General features: G+C 36.4%; 2 protein-coding genes across 2 annotated transcripts; one reads left to right on the top strand and one right to left on the bottom strand.

The window, feature by feature from the left end:
* Positions 1 to 6,615: 6,615 nt before the first annotated feature.
* LOC149963079 (chitin deacetylase 1-like) lies at positions 6,616 to 8,561 on the top strand. Its single transcript, XM_090180366.1, has 4 exons — positions 6,616 to 6,724; positions 6,887 to 7,090; positions 7,159 to 7,492; positions 7,555 to 8,561. Exons 1-4 carry the CDS (start codon positions 6,646 to 6,648, stop codon positions 8,459 to 8,461), a joined length of 1,524 nt encoding a protein of 507 aa, XP_090036492.1. The 5' UTR covers positions 6,616 to 6,645; the 3' UTR covers positions 8,462 to 8,561.
* Positions 8,562 to 10,144: 1,583 nt separating this feature from the next.
* On the bottom strand, positions 10,145 to 12,090 carry LOC149963078 (chitin deacetylase 1-like). The gene is made up of 4 exons (XM_090180364.1): positions 11,982 to 12,090; positions 11,616 to 11,819; positions 11,214 to 11,547; positions 10,145 to 11,151 (listed from the first exon to the last, which is right to left on the bottom strand). The coding sequence occupies exons 1-4, from the start codon at positions 12,058 to 12,060 to the stop codon at positions 10,245 to 10,247; spliced, it is 1,524 nt and encodes a 507-aa protein (XP_090036490.1). The 5' UTR covers positions 12,061 to 12,090; the 3' UTR covers positions 10,145 to 10,244.
* Between the last annotated feature and the right edge of the window lie 10,107 nt (positions 12,091 to 22,197).

Genomic DNA, 22,197 nt, shown 5'->3' with positions numbered 1-22,197 from the left:
AGGAAATTCCGGCGGATACAGAGTCTACGTTCCTTAGCTCAACGATGTCTTACGGTCTCGGGACGGTCAGTTCAATCCCAAGAAATTCGTTGTGGAGACGTGGATTCCTGGTTCGGAAGATGCCTTAAGCCAGGGTGAGCAGTCGACGAACTCTCATGATGCTACATCAGAATCAGAATTCATTCATTCATTATTATTGATTATTTTAAGAAACAGTGTAATACAAAATTGTTTTATTCGTTGTTATTAAACGTTTCTCGGTTTTTCTTATCATTTGTTTTCTCATATTTTACTTTTTTAAGTACGTTATATTTACACAAACATATTTATATACAGTACTATAATACTATAAAGGAAAGAAATTAGTTCGTCTTGTCCGTTCCAACATGATTTTTTACTAACAATTGTTAATTTAATGAAAACTAACTTATTCGATGGTTTACTCAAGTATAATTAAAATATTTACGCGTTTACCCAATTTTATTTGAAATAATTAATAATTTTTCACAATTTTAATTGAAGTAACTAATATTTATTGGATTTACCCAAATTTGCTCGCTTTCATCCGTATTTAATTATAGCCATGCAAAATTACCTATAAAAGCCAAAAATCGTCAAAATCGCTGTCATTTGGCGACCATTCTTTATTTTACCCAATTTGGGTCATTTTTAGCGAAATCTCTTTATTTTACCAAATTTTAGTATTTTTTTATTTTTCTCCCAATTTGGGTCAATTTTAGCGTAATTTCTTTATTTCACCCAACTTAATGAATTTAACCCAATTTGATATAGTTAATTTTTAATGAATTTCACCCAATTTTATTACAAATAACTTATTTTCAAAGGTTTACCCAATTTAATCCAAATATTTAATTTTTAAAAGGTTTTTACCCAATTTTATTTGTTATAAATAATTTTTAATTACTGTCATTTATTTTTTTATTTATTATTTATCAAGAAAATAATATTTTAGAACTTTTAGAATTAAAACAACTACGGATATAGATTGGAAATTAATGATCAAAACTACTGATTTTTTTACATTTTTTTATACTTTTTTTTTAACAAAATTTAAAGATTTTGCTAATTTTGATCTATTATTTTCCAAATTTGGAAAATAATTTAAAAAAAGCATTTTATCTATGTAAATAAATTCTCATCAATTCCTATCAATTTTGATCGTTTTGGATCGAAACTATTGATTTTGATAAAAAAAATTAGTATTGTAACAATTTTCAATTTTGAAAAAAAAAATATTTCTGACAACTTTGAGATAGTTGGTCGAATTTAGTTTATATAATTTTCACAAAACTTTAAAATTGGGCTAATTTAGATTTATTATTGTCCAAAATAAATACTTTGTTTTTCAAAAAATCGCAATTTATCTATACATTAATCCAATTTTACACAACTTATAAATTTCCATCAATTCCTCTGAATTTTGATCGAAACTACTGTTTTTGATCAATATTTTTTCAATTTTATATTTTTTTTCAATTTTGAAAAAAAATTATTTTAATTAATTTTGAAATATTTTTTCTGTTTTTATTTTTTTAATTTTTTCACACATTTTTTCCCAATTTTAGCCATATCGGTTCATTTTCACCCATTTGGTTCAAATTCATCAAAATGTATTCAATTTTGATTTTTTCGTCAATTTTTAAAAATTTTTTTATAATTTTGGTATTTTATATTTTTTTTAAATTTTTTAAATTTTTCACAGGGGGGACCCTAGGAATCGGTCAAAATCCCATGTTATTTTCAATGGGAAAATTTCTATTTCATGTTGTCAAAAACATTTTTCGTTGCCATGGCAAAACCAATGCCCATTGAATAAAATCCCTTTAGGATTTTTCAAAGTACATGAAGGTCTACCAATCCCCCGAGTTTGAACAAAATCGGTGCGTAACACCTCGGGTCGTGTCCTTGTTAGTTGCCCATGGAGACCTGGGTCCCGTTTTTTGGACCATTGTGGTGCGGGGGTTGCTCTGTGTTGTTGTTGTCATTTGAGGCCACCTTCGTTTCTTGATGTTCCATCCCGGATGTTAGTTTTCGTAAATACCGCGGGCGCATGTGTCTAGGGAGGTCCTCCCGGATGTATATCGCTGGCCGACTGGATTTGCTGCCGTGAGCGTTGACCACAGCTTTATTATTAAAAACAGCTAATTAAAAGCCATCGTACGAAGAAATTGCAAGGTCAATTCTTTTGAACATGCTCAATGATGCTTTATTGCTGTACGATTAAACATAGCGAAAAGGGAATTGGGCGATGGCCCATTTCACAAGGGAACGTTATTGATTTTATTTACCACGTGGTTAGGAAAATCAAGTCTCATTCCCTTTTTTACCTGTGATCCACGGTACAGTTGTGACATGTGGTAGATAATTTTCAATAATGAACTGCAAAGGGTGAATGTCATATTGATAAAAACTTAAATTTTTTCGTTCGAATGATTATGCTAATAAAGCTCAACTAGTTCGTCGTTATAAAAATTGCTAAATCTAATAAACATTATTTTCAAACACTTAGTTTTACCAAATAATAGCTTTAATCCGACGAATTTGCGGATGATACGTCAAGCCAACGGAAGGGTTTTCAGTGGTGGACTTCTTCGGATGGACAGCTAGGGCCTCGTCAAGGGTAAAAGCAGAAAGTCTGCCATACTAAGGTAGAATAACCTCTCGTGGAGCAACAATTGCACATCTTGATGTCCTTATTTTTGAAGTCTTCGTTTGAAGCGAAAATTCTTCGTAAACGGGGAAACTGAAAAAAAAAAAGAATGGATTTATTTTTATGCTGAGGATGGGCAAATATCGGCAAAAGATAAGAACTTGAATCGGGGGGTTTTCGGTATAATGTCGTAGAGAGACTGTCACCGGGAACCGTAAGAGTCAGATCCAGGAAGTAAATAGTCGTCTCAGAGACATCGATGGTGAATTCTTAAGCAGGATGCATGCAACAATAGGAAAAAAGGAACTTGTCTAGCTCGTGACGACTGCAAAAGGCAAACTGGGCACGTTTTTAATGAAAAGACCATAAAAATCCGAGGTAGGACCAGCAAAATCTTTACAGAATTGCTCCTCGGCCCAGCCGACAAACAAATTTGCGTAACTTGGATCCATTTTAGTTCCCATAGTAGCACCGCTAACCTGTCTGTAGAACTTGCCATCAAAAGAGAAAACGTTCAGTGTCAACACTTATTTTCAAATAATAAAGTTACACACATCAAAATTATTGAAAGCCCAAAGTTGATAATATCGTTTCAGGTGGGCGTATATACTCTATATTCCGAGTGTCGGATTAATCAATTGAGCCTCATAAAATTAGTCGAAAGGTATGGGCCCGGGAAGAGGCTAGAGTAAGTTTCACAGTTCCATAATAAAGACCAAGCTATAGTTAATCCACCAATGTATATTTCGCGGGTGCCATTTCTTGTATGAGCACACTTAAGGCAATGATTTCAGACGAAGGGCCCGGTGCAGTGACATTTTTAAGAATCTCCAAATTGCGATTCATCGCCAAATTAACAGAAAACGCGCGTGCTATCGAACTTCGCGCCGAATCGGTGTGCAGAGACATCTCGATCGCAAAAATAACAGGAAAGCGTTCTGTTTATTTTTCGAGAGGTCTTGGGCAGTCGCTAGCCGCCGAAAAGCTCGCAAAAACAATGGCAGATTGTGTTACGTAAAGAGCTCGGGAAATAAATTGAGAAGTAAACGCTTTTTACCTACTTTAATAAGATAAATTTTACAACGCGATAGGTCAGAATCTTTTAAATTATTAAAATTTGAGTTTCTAGCTCATTATTGCTTCCCGAAAAATGTTTTTGTCGAATTATTGTCAGAGCCAAGGCCTAACCACAATCACGATTTACGAAACACTAAAATAAGCCAGCCACTCTTACAAATTTTACAGGTAAGAATAAATTATAATAGGGAATCTTATACACTACTACTTTGGGTGTATTCAAAGCCTTGGTTTATTTATAGATCCTTATTTGCTGGTACTGTATGCAGTGGGTTTTAACTAATGAGTCGGTAATGACATGGTGAATTGGTTCAGTGTATCAAGGATCTTAAGCTATCAACCAGCGTTTATACCAATTCATCTACCGAGAAGAAACCTTTCCTCAGGTAGACTAGGGAGTTGCGATAAAAGATGTATTGGAATATTCAAGTTTATTTGGCATGTATCAAGAGCTTACCGAGCCAATAATTTGATGTATTACCTTAAAAGTGTTCGTCAGTTAATTCTACACGCTTATATCATTTGTTACAATTTATACCTGGATTAGGCTATGTAAATGCCAGATAATTAGGTAGAACAACAACTTTTATCAAAAACTAGGACCATTGTTTTACGTGTGATCAATATAGGATATTTCGCTAGAAATTGCTTTAGACAATTACCATTTTTTGTAACCTCGTGAAATTGCTGTTTTTTTATTTATTGATTTATGTTATAACTAGTTTTATTTTATTTGCTATCAGCTAAGTTTTTAAATAAATATTTTCCTAAAAACCAAATGATACGGCTCATTTTCTAATAGAGAATCATTTTCGGAAAATGTTGGCTTATAATAGTAATGAATCTTTTTTTCATTCGTTATTTTATTGATGTACCAACCATATTATAAAAATATATCTTTAAAATAACAAAACCATTAAACTGTGTAATAAATGCAACCAATCTAATAAATAATAAGAGTAAGAAAATGATATAATCAGAAGAAACTAATTTTCATGCACTATTTAAGGCTTTAAAAAAGATTTTGGATAACCTCTCATTCTTCAGAAACTGTTTTGCTTTCCCTTCGTGGCTATATTATATAAATTTATTTTAATAAAATAACGGATTTAACTATAAAAATTATAAAACCTAATAATATAATTAGAGTTAGGAAATTATTAATTAGAAGAGCCAGGATTTCATCGTCAAAATACAAACCAAACATAACCACGTGATAGCTTTTTGCGTCAGAAATGGAGCTCTCCCATTGGTCCGTGACTTGGATAAAAAAATTCGGAAAAATAACAGCGTCGCCGATGAACAGGAATCGCTAAAACGTCTCTGCACCGCGATTTCGGTTGCGAGGATCGCAAAAAAAACAGCTCGCTAAATCTGAATCGCTAAATTGCGATCGTGTTAAAATTAACAGGAATCGCAACACGTCTCTGCACCAGGCCCTAAATGTGCTATTTGTTTCGTCTTTACAGTGAATTCGTGTTTTCGTTGGGTTTAAAAATTACATATTATATTGGGTAGAGGAGTCAATCTTGGGAAGTGGTCAGTTTCAAGCTCATTATAATTTTAATGAAAGCATTGGATTTTCTACTGGCACGTCGTTAAACTAAAAAATGGTTTAATTTTACACTGATATTAAATTCCAACCCACCAGTGGCGATCACATCGTCAGCGTCTTGAAAACCAACTGTTAATACGCACCCAAAGCTATCTTGAATATACTGTGCTGAGTGTCCAGAGGGTACAGATTAAACATCATGATACATAAAACTCTTATTATATACCGGATAAGAACAATAACAGTTTTTATTATCAATTGTCAAGCAACGCACGTTGGTGGCCCCAGGATTTTAGTATACAGGGTCTTTTAAACTGATCGATCCTAGCGTTTTTCTCAAAAACGACGTGACGGAAAATTGAGATATCGAAGAATTTTTTTGCGTTTTAAATTTTATTTTCATCGGTAGGTCTTAGGCAAAAAGTGTCAAAGTGAAAGTTGAATAGCATATCGAAAAAGTAAGAACACAATTGGGTTCGTTAAAATACGGTTATTTTCCCCCAAGTTTTGAGGGCTTAAAGGAAGACAAGTTGGCAATTAGGAGGCAATAGCTTCTTTTGAAACCAAAATATGCAAATAACGAAAATGTAGGTTTGTTGGAATTAAAGCTTCGGATTGTCCATCACGTCGTTTTCGAGAAAAACGCTTGGATCGATCAATTTAAAAAACCCTGTTTATTAATATCATTTGGTAAAAAATGAACCTCTTTTTAGGTTTAACGCATTAACAGAGGTTAAATCACTACCTATGTTCAAAAACCTTACTTGAGACAAACAAATAATCGTTTTCCCGAGGAGGTAGTAACTTAAAAAATCAGGTTAGGAACTCATAGGTCATTACAGTAAATCGCAATAAAAATCACTGAAATAACCGAGAACTGGTGATAAAACAGTGAAAATCACTGATTAACTATTGGAAATCACCAATAGGGTTTTCCGGGGACCCTTAAATTTGGCGCCGAAGTTATCCATTGCCTGTGTAGACAAATCTCGGTAACCCTATTGGTAGCGCTCTCTATTCCCGCTACCCTAAAGACTCAAATTTTATAAAGTAGTATGGACGAATTCTGAAGATGCTACATATTTTAGTAAGGGCTAAGAGATTTGAACTTTGAACCCGCAAAAACGATAATTTTATTTTACTTATTCAATTTATCATCTCCTAGCTTGTTTGATTCGCTTTTTTTTAGTGTTCTTAATTCATCAATTGAATTTTTTTAGACCGTTTCTTAAATTTAATAGAAATTGGACGGCTTAAAAAAGGTCTTTGTGTGTATAAAAAGGGTACGAGTGGAGAATTTGGTATTCACAGCTTTTCGACTTTCGTTTCGAGTAGTTTTAATATGGATGGCGGTCATTCTATTTTGAAGACAATGAATGTAGCTCTCGCTCTGTACCTCATAAGCAATGTGCTCCAGCATGGTAAGTATGAATTTCGGTGGATTCCATTGTAGCGAGCGTTTAGCATTCAACTTGTTTAAATAAGATGGAAAAAATAATAACGAATACCGAAGTTTAAGAATAATCAACCCTGGTTATAATAACCGTCGTTCAACCTTTAACCGACTGTGATTTAATTTCCAGTACTCTCGGCACCAAAGCCCACCGCGTACAAGTGCCCTCGCGCAAAAGGGATGTACGCTGATCCCGAGTCTTGCCGGCGATTCTACATGTGCGCTGAAAACTACCCTTACTCGCAAGCCTGCCCACCTGGTCTCTATTTCGATGACGTCAAGAAGCACTGCATGCACAAAACTAAAGACCTCATGTGTGGTCCCGTTCCTCTTCGTAAGTAGAAAACTGAGCTCTTTACGAAAGCCTAAGAGTAATATTCTTTATTAATGTTTATCAATTAGCTCCAATTGTCACCACCACCATCGACCCTTTGAGAGCTGCCAAATGCGACGAATCTCAATGTGCACTGCCCAACTGTCATTGCAGCCGAGACGGAACCAGGGTTCCAGGCCGTCTGTCTCCGAAGGAAGTCCCGATGATGGTAACAATCTCATTCGACGGTGCTCTCAACTACCAAAACACCGCGTATTACGAAAGGGTTCTCAACAGCACGAAGAAGAACCCCAACGGTTGCCGGGCTAGTTTCACTTTCTTCGTTTCGCATCATTACTCCAGCTACTACAACATCCAGCAGATGGCCGCCGCTGGCCACGAAATCGGTCTCAATGGGATCTAGTGAGTTTACGCTGGCGTAGTTTTAGGAGAAGATAGTAATTTTTATCGTTCTTCACCAACAGCACCAGAGAGCCCGAGAGTTGGTGGGAAACTGCGACTAAGGACGAGCTCAAGGAACAGTTCGAGGGCTTAAGGTCCATGCTTGTAAAGTATGCCAACTTGACCAAGGAGAGTATAGTCGGAATGAGATCGCCTTTTTTGAGGAACGGAGGAAACGAAATGGCAGCCATGATTAAGGACATGGGTCTCAAATACGATTCCTCTTTGCCCACTGCTAAGAACGTCCCCGTCTGGCCATACACCTTCGATTACAGAATTCCTCATCGCTGCGTCGGCGGAAGCAAGTGCCCAACCCGCTCCTTCGAAGGCGTCTGGGAATACCCTCTCAATATGATGTTCACCGATGACGGCATGGGTGGAAGCTGCGCCTTGGCCGACCAATGCGTCTTCCAGCAGGACGAGGATATCATCTACGATTTCTTGATGGAAAACTTCAACCGCCATTACAAGACCAACCGCGCCCCTTTGGGTCTCTACTTTCACTCGAATTGGTTCCAGAATGAAGAGAAAGTAAGCGCGCTTAAGAAGTTTATCCAGAAGGTCCAAGATTCCCACAAGGATGTCTGGTTCGTTAGCGTTAGGCGAGCTCTTGAGTTTAGCCAGAACCCTAGTTCCACCACCACCAGTCACCCGGCTTTCGCCTGCTCGGAGAAGCCACCCACTTCCTGCTACAATCCGAGAACGTGCATCTTGACCTTCATGGAAGACGGCGTCGAGGAAACTAGATACATGCAGACCTGTTCTCCATGCCCGCAGAAGTACCCTTGGCTCGGCAACCCTGAAGGTCTTGTCCTTCCGGGTGACATGGTCGGAGAGGATAGTGGTCCTCGTGAACTTGGGCAGAAGAAGGAGAGTAACCTTAACGAAGAGGAAGAATATGAAGACGAATTTGAAGCTGATAATTACTGAAAACCGTTCAATCGCGTCGTTTTTGAACGACTTATTTATATCATGATCTATGCATTTGTGTATAAAGTGTACAAAGAATAAACCTGTTTTTAATATCTGATTTGTCGTTAGTATTTTAGTCTGTTCGCTAATATTATAAACGCGCCTGCGTCTACACTAACGCTTTTATAGGTATATAAAATGTATATGGTTGTTCATCTCACTTTTTCAAGTACCCCTGTAAAGACTTCTCAAACCAGCCAGTCTGTAAAATAAATTATCAGAAAACCACTCAATGACCCTGCCGAGATCTGTCCAAGTACTTGAAAGAGCGTAGTATCTGGGCAACTTTCAACTTGAATAGCAGAATTTATACTTCTAGGCCGCTCTGGTAATTAGTTATGCGTATTTTACCGGTTGCTTTAGCTACCTAATCAAGCCGCGTTCACACATTGCCTTGATATCGATTCAAATCGTACTTTCTTCTTCCTCGGCGTTCTCATTTATGAAAAATTATTTCATTTGGTATTATAATAATTACGGTTACTATGAAAAATGACCAGGCTTCATGGTTAGGATAATGTCCTAGAAAAGTTAAAAGTTAAAATTAGTATTAGCTATTAGTAAGTTTTTAAATTTCTTCAAATTTGTAGGGGTTAGCTTTATCATCCCTTTTTATAATGGACTTATCTACTTATTCGCCAATTATGTAATCCTTTACAATGCAGTCCATAGGTGGTTCATTTTAACTTAACATTGCGTACATACCAATCTCCACCACTCTCCCCCTATTCGGCTTTCCGTTGCTATGCAACTCGTTTTGAAATTTTTAATATTTAGGCTTAGTTTCTCTATTCGGTGTTATAGTCGCAAGCCAGATTTCCCGCACGGTACTGACGAGTTCCAAATAGTACGAAACCGGTCTACCGTTGGAATTTCTGGCTATTTAATTTAATTTAATTTTGTTTTTCACACGAAGATCTATTTGGTCCGAGTTTCGCGTCTTTTTGTTCGCTCGAAGACCTATCGGTACGAGTGTTAGTAAGTTTTTAAATTTCTTCAAATTTGTATGGTTTAGCTTTATCCCTTTTCATAATGAACTTATCTACTTATTGGCTAATTATTTGTAGGGTTTAGCTTTATCCCTTTTCATAATGGACTTATCTACTTATTCGCTAATTATTTGTAGGTTTTAGCTTTATCCCTTTTCATAATGGACTTATCTACTTATTCGCTAATTATTTGTAGGGTTTAGCCTTATCCCTTTTCATAATGGACTTATCTACTTATTCGCTAATTATATAATCCAGGATAATGTCCAAGTTTACCGCTTGGGTAAAGGTTTTTCTATACAAAATTTTCTTAAGGGGAAAATTTTTAAAAGGATTGTTAATGTGTAACTCTCCTCTGAAATATATTTCAGAATCAGAATCAGAATTTAATTAGTTTAAGTTGTACAAAAAAATGACATTAGTGAAATACTCACTACTACGTTCTTTCAAGTACTTGGACAGATCTCGGCAGGGTCATTGAGTGGTTTTCTGATAATTTATTTTACAGACTGGCTGGTTTGAGAAGTCTTTACAGGGGTACTTGAAAAAGTGAGATGAACAACCATATACATTTTATATACCTATAAAAGCGTTAGTGTAGACGCAGGCGCGTTTATAATATTAGCGAACAGACTAAAATACTAACGACAAATCAGATATTAAAAACAGGTTTATTCTTTGTACACTTTATACACAAATGCATAGATCATGATATAAATAAGTCGTTCAAAAACGACGCGATTGAACGGTTTTCAGTAATTATCAGCTTCAAATTCGTCTTCATATTCTTCCTCTTCGTTAAGGTTACTCTCCTTCTTCTGCCCAAGTTCACGAGGACCACTATCCTCTCCGACCATGTCACCCGGAAGGACAAGACCTTCAGGGTTGCCGAGCCAAGGGTACTTCTGCGGGCATGGAGAACAGGTCTGCATGTATCTAGTTTCCTCGACGCCGTCTTCCATGAAGGTCAAGATGCACGTTCTCGGATTGTAGCAGGAAGTGGGTGGCTTCTCCGAGCAGGCGAAAGCCGGGTGACTGGTGGTGGTGGAACTAGGGTTCTGGCTAAACTCAAGAGCTCGCCTAACGCTAACGAACCAGACATCCTTGTGGGAATCTTGGACCTTCTGGATAAACTTCTTAAGCGCGCTTACTTTCTCTTCATTCTGGAACCAATTCGAGTGAAAGTAGAGACCCAAAGGGGCGCGGTTGGTCTTGTAATGGCGGTTGAAGTTTTCCATCAAGAAATCGTAGATGATATCCTCGTCCTGCTGGAAGACGCATTGGTCGGCCAAGGCGCAGCTTCCACCCATGCCGTCATCGGTGAACATCATATTGAGAGGGTATTCCCAGACGCCTTCGAAGGAGCGGGTTGGGCACTTGCTTCCGCCGACGCAGCGATGAGGAATTCTGTAATCGAAGGTGTATGGCCAGACGGGGACGTTCTTAGCAGTGGGCAAAGAGGAATCGTATTTGAGACCCATGTCCTTAATCATGGCTGCCATTTCGTTTCCTCCGTTCCTCAAAAAAGGCGATCTCATTCCGACTATACTCTCCTTGGTCAAGTTGGCATACTTTACAAGCATGGACCTTAAGCCCTCGAACTGTTCCTTGAGCTCGTCCTTAGTCGCAGTTTCCCACCAACTCTCGGGCTCTCTGGTGCTGTTGGTGAAGAACGATAAAAATTACTATCTTCTCCTAAAACTACGCCAGCGTAAACTCACTAGATCCCATTGAGACCGATTTCGTGGCCAGCGGCGGCCATCTGCTGGATGTTGTAGTAGCTGGAGTAATGATGCGAAACGAAGAAAGTGAAACTAGCCCGGCAACCGTTGGGGTTCTTCTTCGTGCTGTTGAGAACCCTTTCGTAATACGCGGTGTTTTGGTAGTTGAGAGCACCGTCGAATGAGATTGTTACCATCATCGGGACTTCCTTCGGAGACAGACGGCCTGGAACCCTGGTTCCGTCTCGGCTGCAATGACAGTTGGGCAGTGCACATTGAGATTCGTCGCATTTGGCAGCTCTCAAAGGGTCGATGGTGGTGGTGACAATTGGAGCTAATTGATAAACATTAATAAAGAATATTACTCTTAGGCTTTCGTAAAGAGCTCAGTTTTCTACTTACGAAGAGGAACGGGACCACACATGAGGTCTTTAGTTTTGTGCATGCAGTGCTTCTTGACGTCATCGAAATAGAGACCAGGTGGGCAGGCTTGCGAGTAAGGGTAGTTTTCAGCGCACATGTAGAATCGCCGGCAAGACTCGGGATCAGCGTACATCCCTTTTGCGCGAGGGCACTTGTACGCGGTGGGCTTTGGTGCCGAGAGTACTGGAAATTAAATCACAGTCGGTTAAAGGTTGAACGACGGTTATTATAACCAGGGTTGATTATTCTTAAACTTCGGTATTCGTTATTATTTTTTCCATCTTATTTAAACAAGTTGAATGCTAAACGCTCGCTACAATGGAATCCACCGAAATTCATACTTACCATGCTGGAGCACATTGCTTATGAGGTACAGAGCGAGAGCTACATTCATTGTCTTCAAAATAGAATGACCGCCATCCATATTAAAACTACTCGAAACGAAAGTCGAAAAGCTGTGAATACCAAATTCTCCACTCGTACCCTTTTTATACACACAAAGACCTTTTTTAAGCCGTCCAATTTCTATTAAATTTAAGAAACGGTCTAAAAAAATTCAATTGATGAATTAAGAACACTAAAAAAAAGCGAATCAAACAAGCTAGGAGATGATAAATTGAATAAGTAAAATAAAATTATCGTTTTTGCGGGTTCAAAGTTCAAATCTCTTAGCCCTTACTAAAATATGTAGCATCTTCAGAATTCGTCCATACTACTTTATAAAATTTGAATCTTTAGGGTAGCGGGAATAGAGAGCGCTACCAATAGGGTTACCGAGATTTGTCTACACAGGCAATGGATAACTTCGGCGCCAAATTTAAGGGTCCCCGGAAAACCCTATTGGTGATTTCCAATAGTTAATCAGTGATTTTCACTGTTTTATCACCAGTTCTCGGTTATTTCAGTGATTTTTATTGCGATTTACTGTAATGACCTATGAGTTCCTAACCTGATTTTTTAAGTTACTACCTCCTCGGGAAAACGATTATTTGTTTGTCTCAAGTAAGGTTTTTGAACATAGGTAGTGATTTAACCTCTGTTAATGCGTTAAACCTAAAAAGAGGTTCATTTTTTACCAAATGATATTAATAAACAGGGTTTTTTAAATTGATCGATCCAAGCGTTTTTCTCGAAAACGACGTGATGGACAATCCGAAGCTTTAATTCCAACAAACCTACATTTTCGTTATTTGCATATTTTGGTTTCAAAAGAAGCTATTGCCTCCTAATTGCCAACTTGTCTTCCTTTAAGCCCTCAAAACTTGGGGGAAAATAACCGTATTTTAACGAACCCAATTGTGTTCTTACTTTTTCGATATGCTATTCAACTTTCACTTTGACACTTTTTGCCTAAGACCTACCGATGAAAATAAAATTTAAAACGCAAAAAAATTCTTCGATATCTCAATTTTCCGTCACGTCGTTTTTGAGAAAAACGCTAGGATCGATCAGTTTAAAAGACCCTGTATACTAAAATCCTGGGGCCACCAACGTGCGTTGCTTGACAATTGATAATAAAAACTGTTATTGTTCTTATCCGGTATATAATAAGAGTTTTATGTATCATGATGTTTAATCTGTACCCTCTGGACACTCAGCACAGTATATTCAAGATAGCTTTGGGTGCGTATTAACAGTTGGTTTTCAAGACGCTGACGATGTGATCGCCACTGGTGGGTTGGAATTTAATATCAGTGTAAAATTAAACCATTTTTTAGTTTAACGACGTGCCAGTAGAAAATCCAATGCTTTCATTAAAATTATAATGAGCTTGAAACTGACCACTTCCCAAGATTGACTCCTCTACCCAATATAATATGTAATTTTTAAACCCAACGAAAACACGAATTCACTGTAAAGACGAAACAAATAGCACATTTAGGGCCTGGTGCAGAGACGTGTTGCGATTCCTGTTAATTTTAACACGATCGCAATTTAGCGATTCAGATTTAGCGAGCTGTTTTTTTTGCGATCCTCGCAACCGAAATCGCGGTGCAGAGACGTTTTAGCGATTCCTGTTCATCGGCGACGCTGTTATTTTTCCGAATTTTTTTATCCAAGTCACGGACCAATGGGAGAGCTCCATTTCTGACGCAAAAAGCTATCACGTGGTTATGTTTGGTTTGTATTTTGACGATGAAATCCTGGCTCTTCTAATTAATAATTTCCTAACTCTAATTATATTATTAGGTTTTATAATTTTTATAGTTAAATCCGTTATTTTATTAAAATAAATTTATATAATATAGCCACGAAGGGAAAGCAAAACAGTTTCTGAAGAATGAGAGGTTATCCAAAATCTTTTTTAAAGCCTTAAATAGTGCATGAAAATTAGTTTCTTCTGATTATATCATTTTCTTACTCTTATTATTTATTAGATTGGTTGCATTTATTACACAGTTTAATGGTTTTGTTATTTTAAAGATATATTTTTATAATATGGTTGGTACATCAATAAAATAACGAATGAAAAAAAGATTCATTACTATTATAAGCCAACATTTTCCGAAAATGATTCTCTATTAGAAAATGAGCCGTATCATTTGGTTTTTAGGAAAATATTTATTTAAAAACTTAGCTGATAGCAAATAAAATAAAACTAGTTATAACATAAATCAATAAATAAAAAAACAGCAATTTCACGAGGTTACAAAAAATGGTAATTGTCTAAAGCAATTTCTAGCGAAATATCCTATATTGATCACACGTAAAACAATGGTCCTAGTTTTTGATAAAAGTTGTTGTTCTACCTAATTATCTGGCATTTACATAGCCTAATCCAGGTATAAATTGTAACAAATGATATAAGCGTGTAGAATTAACTGACGAACACTTTTAAGGTAATACATCAAATTATTGGCTCGGTAAGCTCTTGATACATGCCAAATAAACTTGAATATTCCAATACATCTTTTATCGCAACTCCCTAGTCTACCTGAGGAAAGGTTTCTTCTCGGTAGATGAATTGGTATAAACGCTGGTTGATAGCTTAAGATCCTTGATACACTGAACCAATTCACCATGTCATTACCGACTCATTAGTTAAAACCCACTGCATACAGTACCAGCAAATAAGGATCTATAAATAAACCAAGGCTTTGAATACACCCAAAGTAGTAGTGTATAAGATTCCCTATTATAATTTATTCTTACCTGTAAAATTTGTAAGAGTGGCTGGCTTATTTTAGTGTTTCGTAAATCGTGATTGTGGTTAGGCCTTGGCTCTGACAATAATTCGACAAAAACATTTTTCGGGAAGCAATAATGAGCTAGAAACTCAAATTTTAATAATTTAAAAGATTCTGACCTATCGCGTTGTAAAATTTATCTTATTAAAGTAGGTAAAAAGCGTTTACTTCTCAATTTATTTCCCGAGCTCTTTACGTAACACAATCTGCCATTGTTTTTGCGAGCTTTTCGGCGGCTAGCGACTGCCCAAGACCTCTCGAAAAATAAACAGAACGCTTTCCTGTTATTTTTGCGATCGAGATGTCTCTGCACACCGATTCGGCGCGAAGTTCGATAGCACGCGCGTTTTCTGTTAATTTGGCGATGAATCGCAATTTGGAGATTCTTAAAAATGTCACTGCACCGGGCCCTTCGTCTGAAATCATTGCCTTAAGTGTGCTCATACAAGAAATGGCACCCGCGAAATATACATTGGTGGATTAACTATAGCTTGGTCTTTATTATGGAACTGTGAAACTTACTCTAGCCTCTTCCCGGGCCCATACCTTTCGACTAATTTTATGAGGCTCAATTGATTAATCCGACACTCGGAATATAGAGTATATACGCCCACCTGAAACGATATTATCAACTTTGGGCTTTCAATAATTTTGATGTGTGTAACTTTATTATTTGAAAATAAGTGTTGACACTGAACGTTTTCTCTTTTGATGGCAAGTTCTACAGACAGGTTAGCGGTGCTACTATGGGAACTAAAATGGATCCAAGTTACGCAAATTTGTTTGTCGGCTGGGCCGAGGAGCAATTCTGTAAAGATTTTGCTGGTCCTACCTCGGATTTTTATGGTCTTTTCATTAAAAACGTGCCCAGTTTGCCTTTTGCAGTCGTCACGAGCTAGACAAGTTCCTTTTTTCCTATTGTTGCATGCATCCTGCTTAAGAATTCACCATCGATGTCTCTGAGACGACTATTTACTTCCTGGATCTGACTCTTACGGTTCCCGGTGACAGTCTCTCTACGACATTATACCGAAAACCCCCCGATTCAAGTTCTTATCTTTTGCCGATATTTGCCCATCCTCAGCATAAAAATAAATCCATTCTTTTTTTTTTTCAGTTTCCCCGTTTACGAAGAATTTTCGCTTCAAACGAAGACTTCAAAAATAAGGACATCAAGATGTGCAATTGTTGCTCCACGAGAGGTTATTCTACCTTAGTATGGCAGACTTTCTGCTTTTACCCTTGACGAGGCCCTAGCTGTCCATCCGAAGAAGTCCACCACTGAAAACCCTTCCGTTGGCTTGACGTATCATCCGCAAATTCGTCGGATTAAAGCTATTATTTGGTAAAACTAAGTGTTTGAAAATAATGTTTATTAGATTTAGCAATTTTTATAACGACGAACTAGTTGAGCTTTATTAGCATAATCATTCGAACGAAAAAATTTAAGTTTTTATCAATATGACATTCACCCTTTGCAGTTCATTATTGAAAATTATCTACCACATGTCACAACTGTACCGTGGATCACAGGTAAAAAAGGGAATGAAACTTGATTTTCCTAACCACGTGGTAAATAAAATCAATAACGTTCCCTTGTGAAATGGGCCATCGCCCAATTCCCATTTTGCTATGTTTAATCGTACAGCAATATAGCATCATTGAGCATGTTCAAAAGAATTGACCTTGCAATTTCTTCGTACCTTGGCTTTTAATTCGCTGTTTTTCAATAGGTTTGCGATTACAAATTAAGTGTCGCTGCAATATTTGCTGAAATTATGTTCATTTTTCCGATTCGGTCATATTTTGGTTTGCGAGAAGCGCTTTCATTTCTTTATCCAAGGTTGGTATTTCCGGTTGACCAGGAACTTCTTTGACGGAATTTTTTTTCATATTTTGTGGGAAATTTAATAATTAATGGCGCCATTGATCATGGCACTTGGGACTGAGCTTACAAGTGAAAGTAGCGGAGCTAACAAAAGCAGGAAATTTTAACTTCTACACTTCAATCTGTTTTCTTTTAGAGTGGGAAAATTTTACAAGGATGGCGTATCACTTTTCGATGTTTCTTCAACCAACTCTTTTGTAGATCTATTAGTCCCACAACTTTTAAACAAAGCCCAGAGAGCGTCACGATTAGCTTAATTGATGTTATCCCTTCTCCGTTTCCCGTTACATTTACTTCAATGTTTAAGAAAAAATACAAAATTCGTTTTGATTTTCCACAGTTATTTTTTAAATTGGAGAAAAAATATCGTGGTTAATTATTCGGGTATTATTCCTGTTCATAGTCGACTTATATCCGCAGCATTTGGTTTTCAGTCTCACCACGGATTGGCCAAACACGTCAACGCCGAATTTTGTGTTAAAAGGAGAAAAAGTTTGTTGAGATTTTATACGCTGTAGACGTTTCTCGTGGAGAGGAATATGGCGCGGTACTGCGAATTACGATTATCTTCGAGACAAAACCAATTTGGCATTAAAATTAATACGGATTTGTTTCGATGGTGCGAGCTTCGGATAAACCAATTGGTGTTTGGCTGTTTTACGCGAGAGCGTCAAGAATAACGATATTCCTAAATGTTGGAATTAATTTCCTGGGACTAGCAATCCTGATGAAATTTAAATGTAGGATAATGTTGCAATACCGTTTGAAATAATGTCTGCTGAGCTCAGTATAACACCATATTACTCGTTGATGTGAGGACCAGCACTTGGCGCCAAATATTCTACGCCTAACCCAGCTGACCATGGCATTAAATATTTGATATTTTAGAATTGGATTAAAACTTATTAATAAAAGATAGTCAATTTGGACTTAATTGATAAATTCCACGTTACAAATTTCTGCTCCTATTGGGCGCGGAAAGTTATTTAATTTTTTTTTATTATTTTGTGAGTGAAATAACATTTATAAACTTCAATTTATTTGAGTGCGTCTCAAGATTTATACGACAATTGTACATTACGAAAAAGATATAATGTAAGTCTGTAAAGATTTTATTTATATAAATATTATAGTTTGGAAAAATGGGAATAAGTTGCGGAGTAAGAGAATAATGGTGAGTCATTTTGGACCCTTAAGTCCAAATAGAAGTCTTGAGTTATTAAATATATTTTCCACATTTACCTCAAATTGCTTAAGCAAATTAAAGCTTAAAACCAAAACGTGCATATTATACTCTCTCATCGATGAAGATCGGCATTCGTAATCTGGACATTTGTCGATAATCTACAGATAATTGTAGAATTTAATCACATCGTCTCGTTTGAAGTTTGACATACGGATGAATAAGGAAATGTGGCAGCTTAAAACATGTCTTTTTTAAGTTTTAAATAATCAGCCTCGATTTTGTCAATGAGATTAAAACAGTTCGTTCTGTTGGTAATCCTTAAATGAAATAAGATATTTTCTTTAAGCAGATCGTAAAACAATCACAACGGTACTTACTTTATGAGAGCGTACTCTTGATGTCACAAATGAAATACACTATTTTATTATTTTAAAAATATCATATGATTTGTAATACACGTATGTGTTATTTTATTCACTTCCCAAATAATTGACCTTTTAAAAAACACATCGTTTGTTCAACGTGTAATTATTTCAAAATCTTTGAAATAATTATTTCCTAGTAGCCCAAACTAGTCGTTTTTGGTCACGCATTCCGCTAAAATCAGACACCCTGACATAAACACGCTTATCTACCGAGTTCCGTCACCGATTTATTGGCCTCCAAGATCCCCAGTTTTGACACTGTTTGACTTCAAGGGGGGGATCTTTTTCGATTTTTTCTTGTGTATCGCTCGAAAAATTCTAGAACCGTCAACCACTGACGTCAGTCGCGCATGTTACGTAGCCGGTTGACGATTCCCAGATGGACTCAGTATTTAGGTCGTCTTACGAGTATTATCAAGTTTGTCAGTCACTTGTTAAAATGTCAAGGTTTATAAAGTCTTCGTATTATAAGAACGCATAGAGGTAAAATGAAGGTTTGAAAATCAATATTGATTATGATTGAATTTTAAGATGAATTATATTTTTTATAAAAATAGACTGTTTTGATAAAAATGAACATCATGTTAATTTTAAAACCATTTATTCATCAAATAAAAATAAGAACATTTGATTAAAATTTGTTTTGAAAAAATCAGAAAGGCACTTTGAAGTTATTTAGGGTTTCCGACTAAGATGTTAATTTTTTATTCTTATCCTTTTTTCCCCTCCTGAGGTTCAGTTTTGATAAACTGAACATCAATTTTAAATAACAATTAATTCATCAATTAAAAATAGAAACATATTGAAATAGTGAAAATGACAGGTTTTATTAAAATTCGTTTTGAAAAAAATCAGAAAGGCACTTTGAAGTTAATCAGATTTTCAGACTAAGTTGTTAATTTCTTAGTTTTCTTTTATTTTTACCTCTCTTGAGCTTCACTAATTGTAGTGATCTTTCATTCTAATGAGGGTACCCATTTTTATGTAACAAAAAACAATTGATCGTGGGTATTTGTTGAATAAGGTAATAAGGTGGGACATGAGTTCAGCCGCAATCCTTACATTTTGCCTTTGAGCATTTACACATTCCAAATGCAATTTTGTAAGCCTGTGGCAAGATTTTAATTCTCCACTATCTTTTTAAAAAAAATCCAAAACTGGTTTCTTGTTTATTTCTTTGTCATCCAGAACCAAAGCAATATCAAGAAACCAATTTCTGATTAATTTTAAAAGGTGTGGAGAATCAGCAAAGCAATATATTTGACTATTAGGGTTTGCTGGGTTATTAAACCAAGTTCTTTGAACACTAACACCTAATTATATCCAAAGGCCTTGGCTCCCACCACCCATATCATTCACACATGCTACAACAGTGAACCCAGAATTGGCAGAGGAAAGAATTGATTTGGTAATTTTCTGGTCAAATCCGAGGAAAATTGGCTGTTTCCGGATAGAAAAAATTCCTCGGGCCATAATAACTTGTAACTGACTATGAGATCCAATTATCTGATCTCGTTTTACGTCATATTCACGAGTCGATTTTATTTTAACTTCATCAAATGTTAAAACTGCTAGTTTATCAATACATTTCATATTTTGAGCATTGACTTTCATTAGTGCCAAAATGTCATTCAAAAGCCCCTGAGTAAAATCAATTCTTGCAGCATACCGTTTAAGAGTTGATAAATGGGGCAGTGGAATCTTACGTTTTTGTCTTAAATACAAATATGCCCTTTTGCTTAAATATCTAAGGGCAAAAGCATTAGCTATGTCCTCGTTACTCCAGTTATTTTTTTATTTCCCATTAACATTTTAACTTGACTTTTGGTAAAAATCTTTTCTAAAATATAATCATATTGACCATGTAATTTTTCCAACCGTCTATTTCTTTTTATAACTTTTTTTATAATCTTTACTAAATTTTCTGCTGAAAAACCTTTCCGAAGTTAGCTCGCACTTCAAATTTTTAATTGATGTGTTTTTATAAACCAGTTTACGACAAAGGTTACTCACTCTACTAGAAAATTCTTTACAAAACTGATCTTGTGAGTTGATTTTCTTAGAATCTTCCACCAAATTTACTTTATCACAGATGGCTTCGAAATTGTTTGCAACCTTTTCAAATTCTACAACCTGCGCTGAGCCTCTCCCACCCAATTTTCGTTCTGTAAATACCTTAAGGCAAGGGTCTCGTTAGTGTCGCTCTACAGCTAGTGTTGACTGACAAGACAAATCTTTCCATGGCAATTTGATAGATGGAACACATTTTACCTTTAAAGTTTTCTTTGGTTTGGTATTCATCAATTCAGAAAAAAAAGTATATCTCAAAATCATAAGGTGCAAAATGATCTGAACAAATACGAGAATATTTTGGATTTATGTTGTTTGTAGTGGTTGGAGTTGGACGTAACGTCTTGTTCGTCCAAGGTTTATGGCGTTCGTCAACCACTCACGTCACTAGAGGTGGGACAGTATTGTCAACCCCAACAAAACTTTCCTTGGAAATCTCCCTCTGCCAACCCCGCCAGAAGAGCCTACCTTATAATACGAAGTTTTATAAACCTTGGTTTGACTTTCTCTGGCGAGTTTATCAGACGCCTGTTACGAGGTTGAAAGATAAACATCTTAAAAAAAGGTATTGCAACCTAGTACGAACTTGTTTGTAAAAAACAGAACATTTTTTATCAAACCAATTTCCTTGGAACTTTTGCTGTATAGCCTACAGCTTTCTCATTCAAAACCTTTGTCTACCACCTATCAAAAAAACCATTTCCAAAAAGGTGAAATGTTTTAAAATTTTTCTGAAATTTTCAAATTAAAGTTCCTTATTGAAAGAATATAAACTAAAAATAATGAGTAAAATGACCTGAAACAACCTGTATTACATGTATCTAAACAGTTGTTATAAAATGCAACAACGCATTTCTACGCAATAACTTTATACTAATGAGCTAGGCTAATACCCAAGGCACCACCTTATGCCCAAGTCATCTAGCGACTTTTAATGCCTATAAACAGGTGGCTGGGTTACTATGCGTAAGAGGGTGGTGGCATGCCATGCGATCTAACAGCTCCCTACACTTACTATTTTAATGGTTTCTCAAAAGATGATCTTACGAAATACCCTTTATAAGGTTCATGCGCCTTCCTCGCTCTTCGGTTTCAACAAGTTAAAAAAAACTGTAAAATACCCTGGCCCCTATGCTTGAGTGTCCTAATGAAAAGTGTAAAACGGGGTTTTTCTGGAAGAAAAATAAACGGGCTATACATAGTGTCGACACGTGATCCATTCGCTCTCTCTCTTCAGTCAGGTGCCGGATAAACCAAGAGGATAGGTAGACCGCCGTACCTCCTGTATTATAAAAACGCCGGCAGCATTGGCGCGTTTAAAATAAATCGAAAGACGCGCCGGCTTGTTTATTTTCCGTCAAGGACAGAATTTCAATGGCGCCGTATAGATAACAGCTATAAAATTTGGCCTTGACGGAATATAAAATTTTAAGCCGGGCTAGGATCTAATGGCCGTAATCAAGTTTCGCCAGTTTTTATCTTTGCCTCTTATCCTCTTAATACAATATCCTTGGATAAACATGGTAGCACGGATTTTGCTTTCTAGGGGACGGTTTCAGCCAAGGTTCCTAAAAAGTGCTTCTCGCACTATATGTTCCCAACTCATAAAAAAATAGCACACTTTCCAAGAATTCAACGCAGAATTCAGTGAATTCGCGGGATTTTTTACCGAATTCGCGGGAGTTTTTAACGAAATGAAATAAAATTTTGGAATTCACGTGAAATTTCAAACTTTTTCGAATTCATTGGGATTTCACAAATTTTAATGAATTCCACTACGACTTGTAGGAATTCATTTATATTT

The sequence above is a fragment of the Leiobunum rupestre genome, chromosome 1, assembly GCF_980474605.1.
Source record: "Leiobunum rupestre chromosome 1, qqLeiRupe1.1.hap1, whole genome shotgun sequence".
Lineage (NCBI taxonomy): Eukaryota > Metazoa > Arthropoda > Arachnida > Opiliones > Sclerosomatidae > Leiobunum > Leiobunum rupestre.
This window is presented reverse-complemented; position numbering and strand designations above follow the sequence as displayed.

Coding starts and splice junctions, on each gene's coding strand:
- LOC149963079 (XM_090180366.1), top strand. CDS start 6,646: ATGGATGGCGGTCATTCTATTTTGAAGACAATGAATGTAGCTCTCGCT. Junction 6,725..6,886: donor AAGCAATGTGCTCCAGCATG/GTAAGTATGAAT, acceptor TTTAATTTCCAG/TACTCTCGGCACCAAAGCCC. Junction 7,493..7,554: donor ATCGGTCTCAATGGGATCTA/GTGAGTTTACGC, acceptor CTTCACCAACAG/CACCAGAGAGCCCGAGAGTT.
- LOC149963078 (XM_090180364.1), bottom strand. CDS start 12,060: ATGGATGGCGGTCATTCTATTTTGAAGACAATGAATGTAGCTCTCGCT. Junction 11,820..11,981: donor AAGCAATGTGCTCCAGCATG/GTAAGTATGAAT, acceptor TTTAATTTCCAG/TACTCTCGGCACCAAAGCCC. Junction 11,548..11,615: donor GTGTGGTCCCGTTCCTCTTC/GTAAGTAGAAAA, acceptor TTTATCAATTAG/CTCCAATTGTCACCACCACC.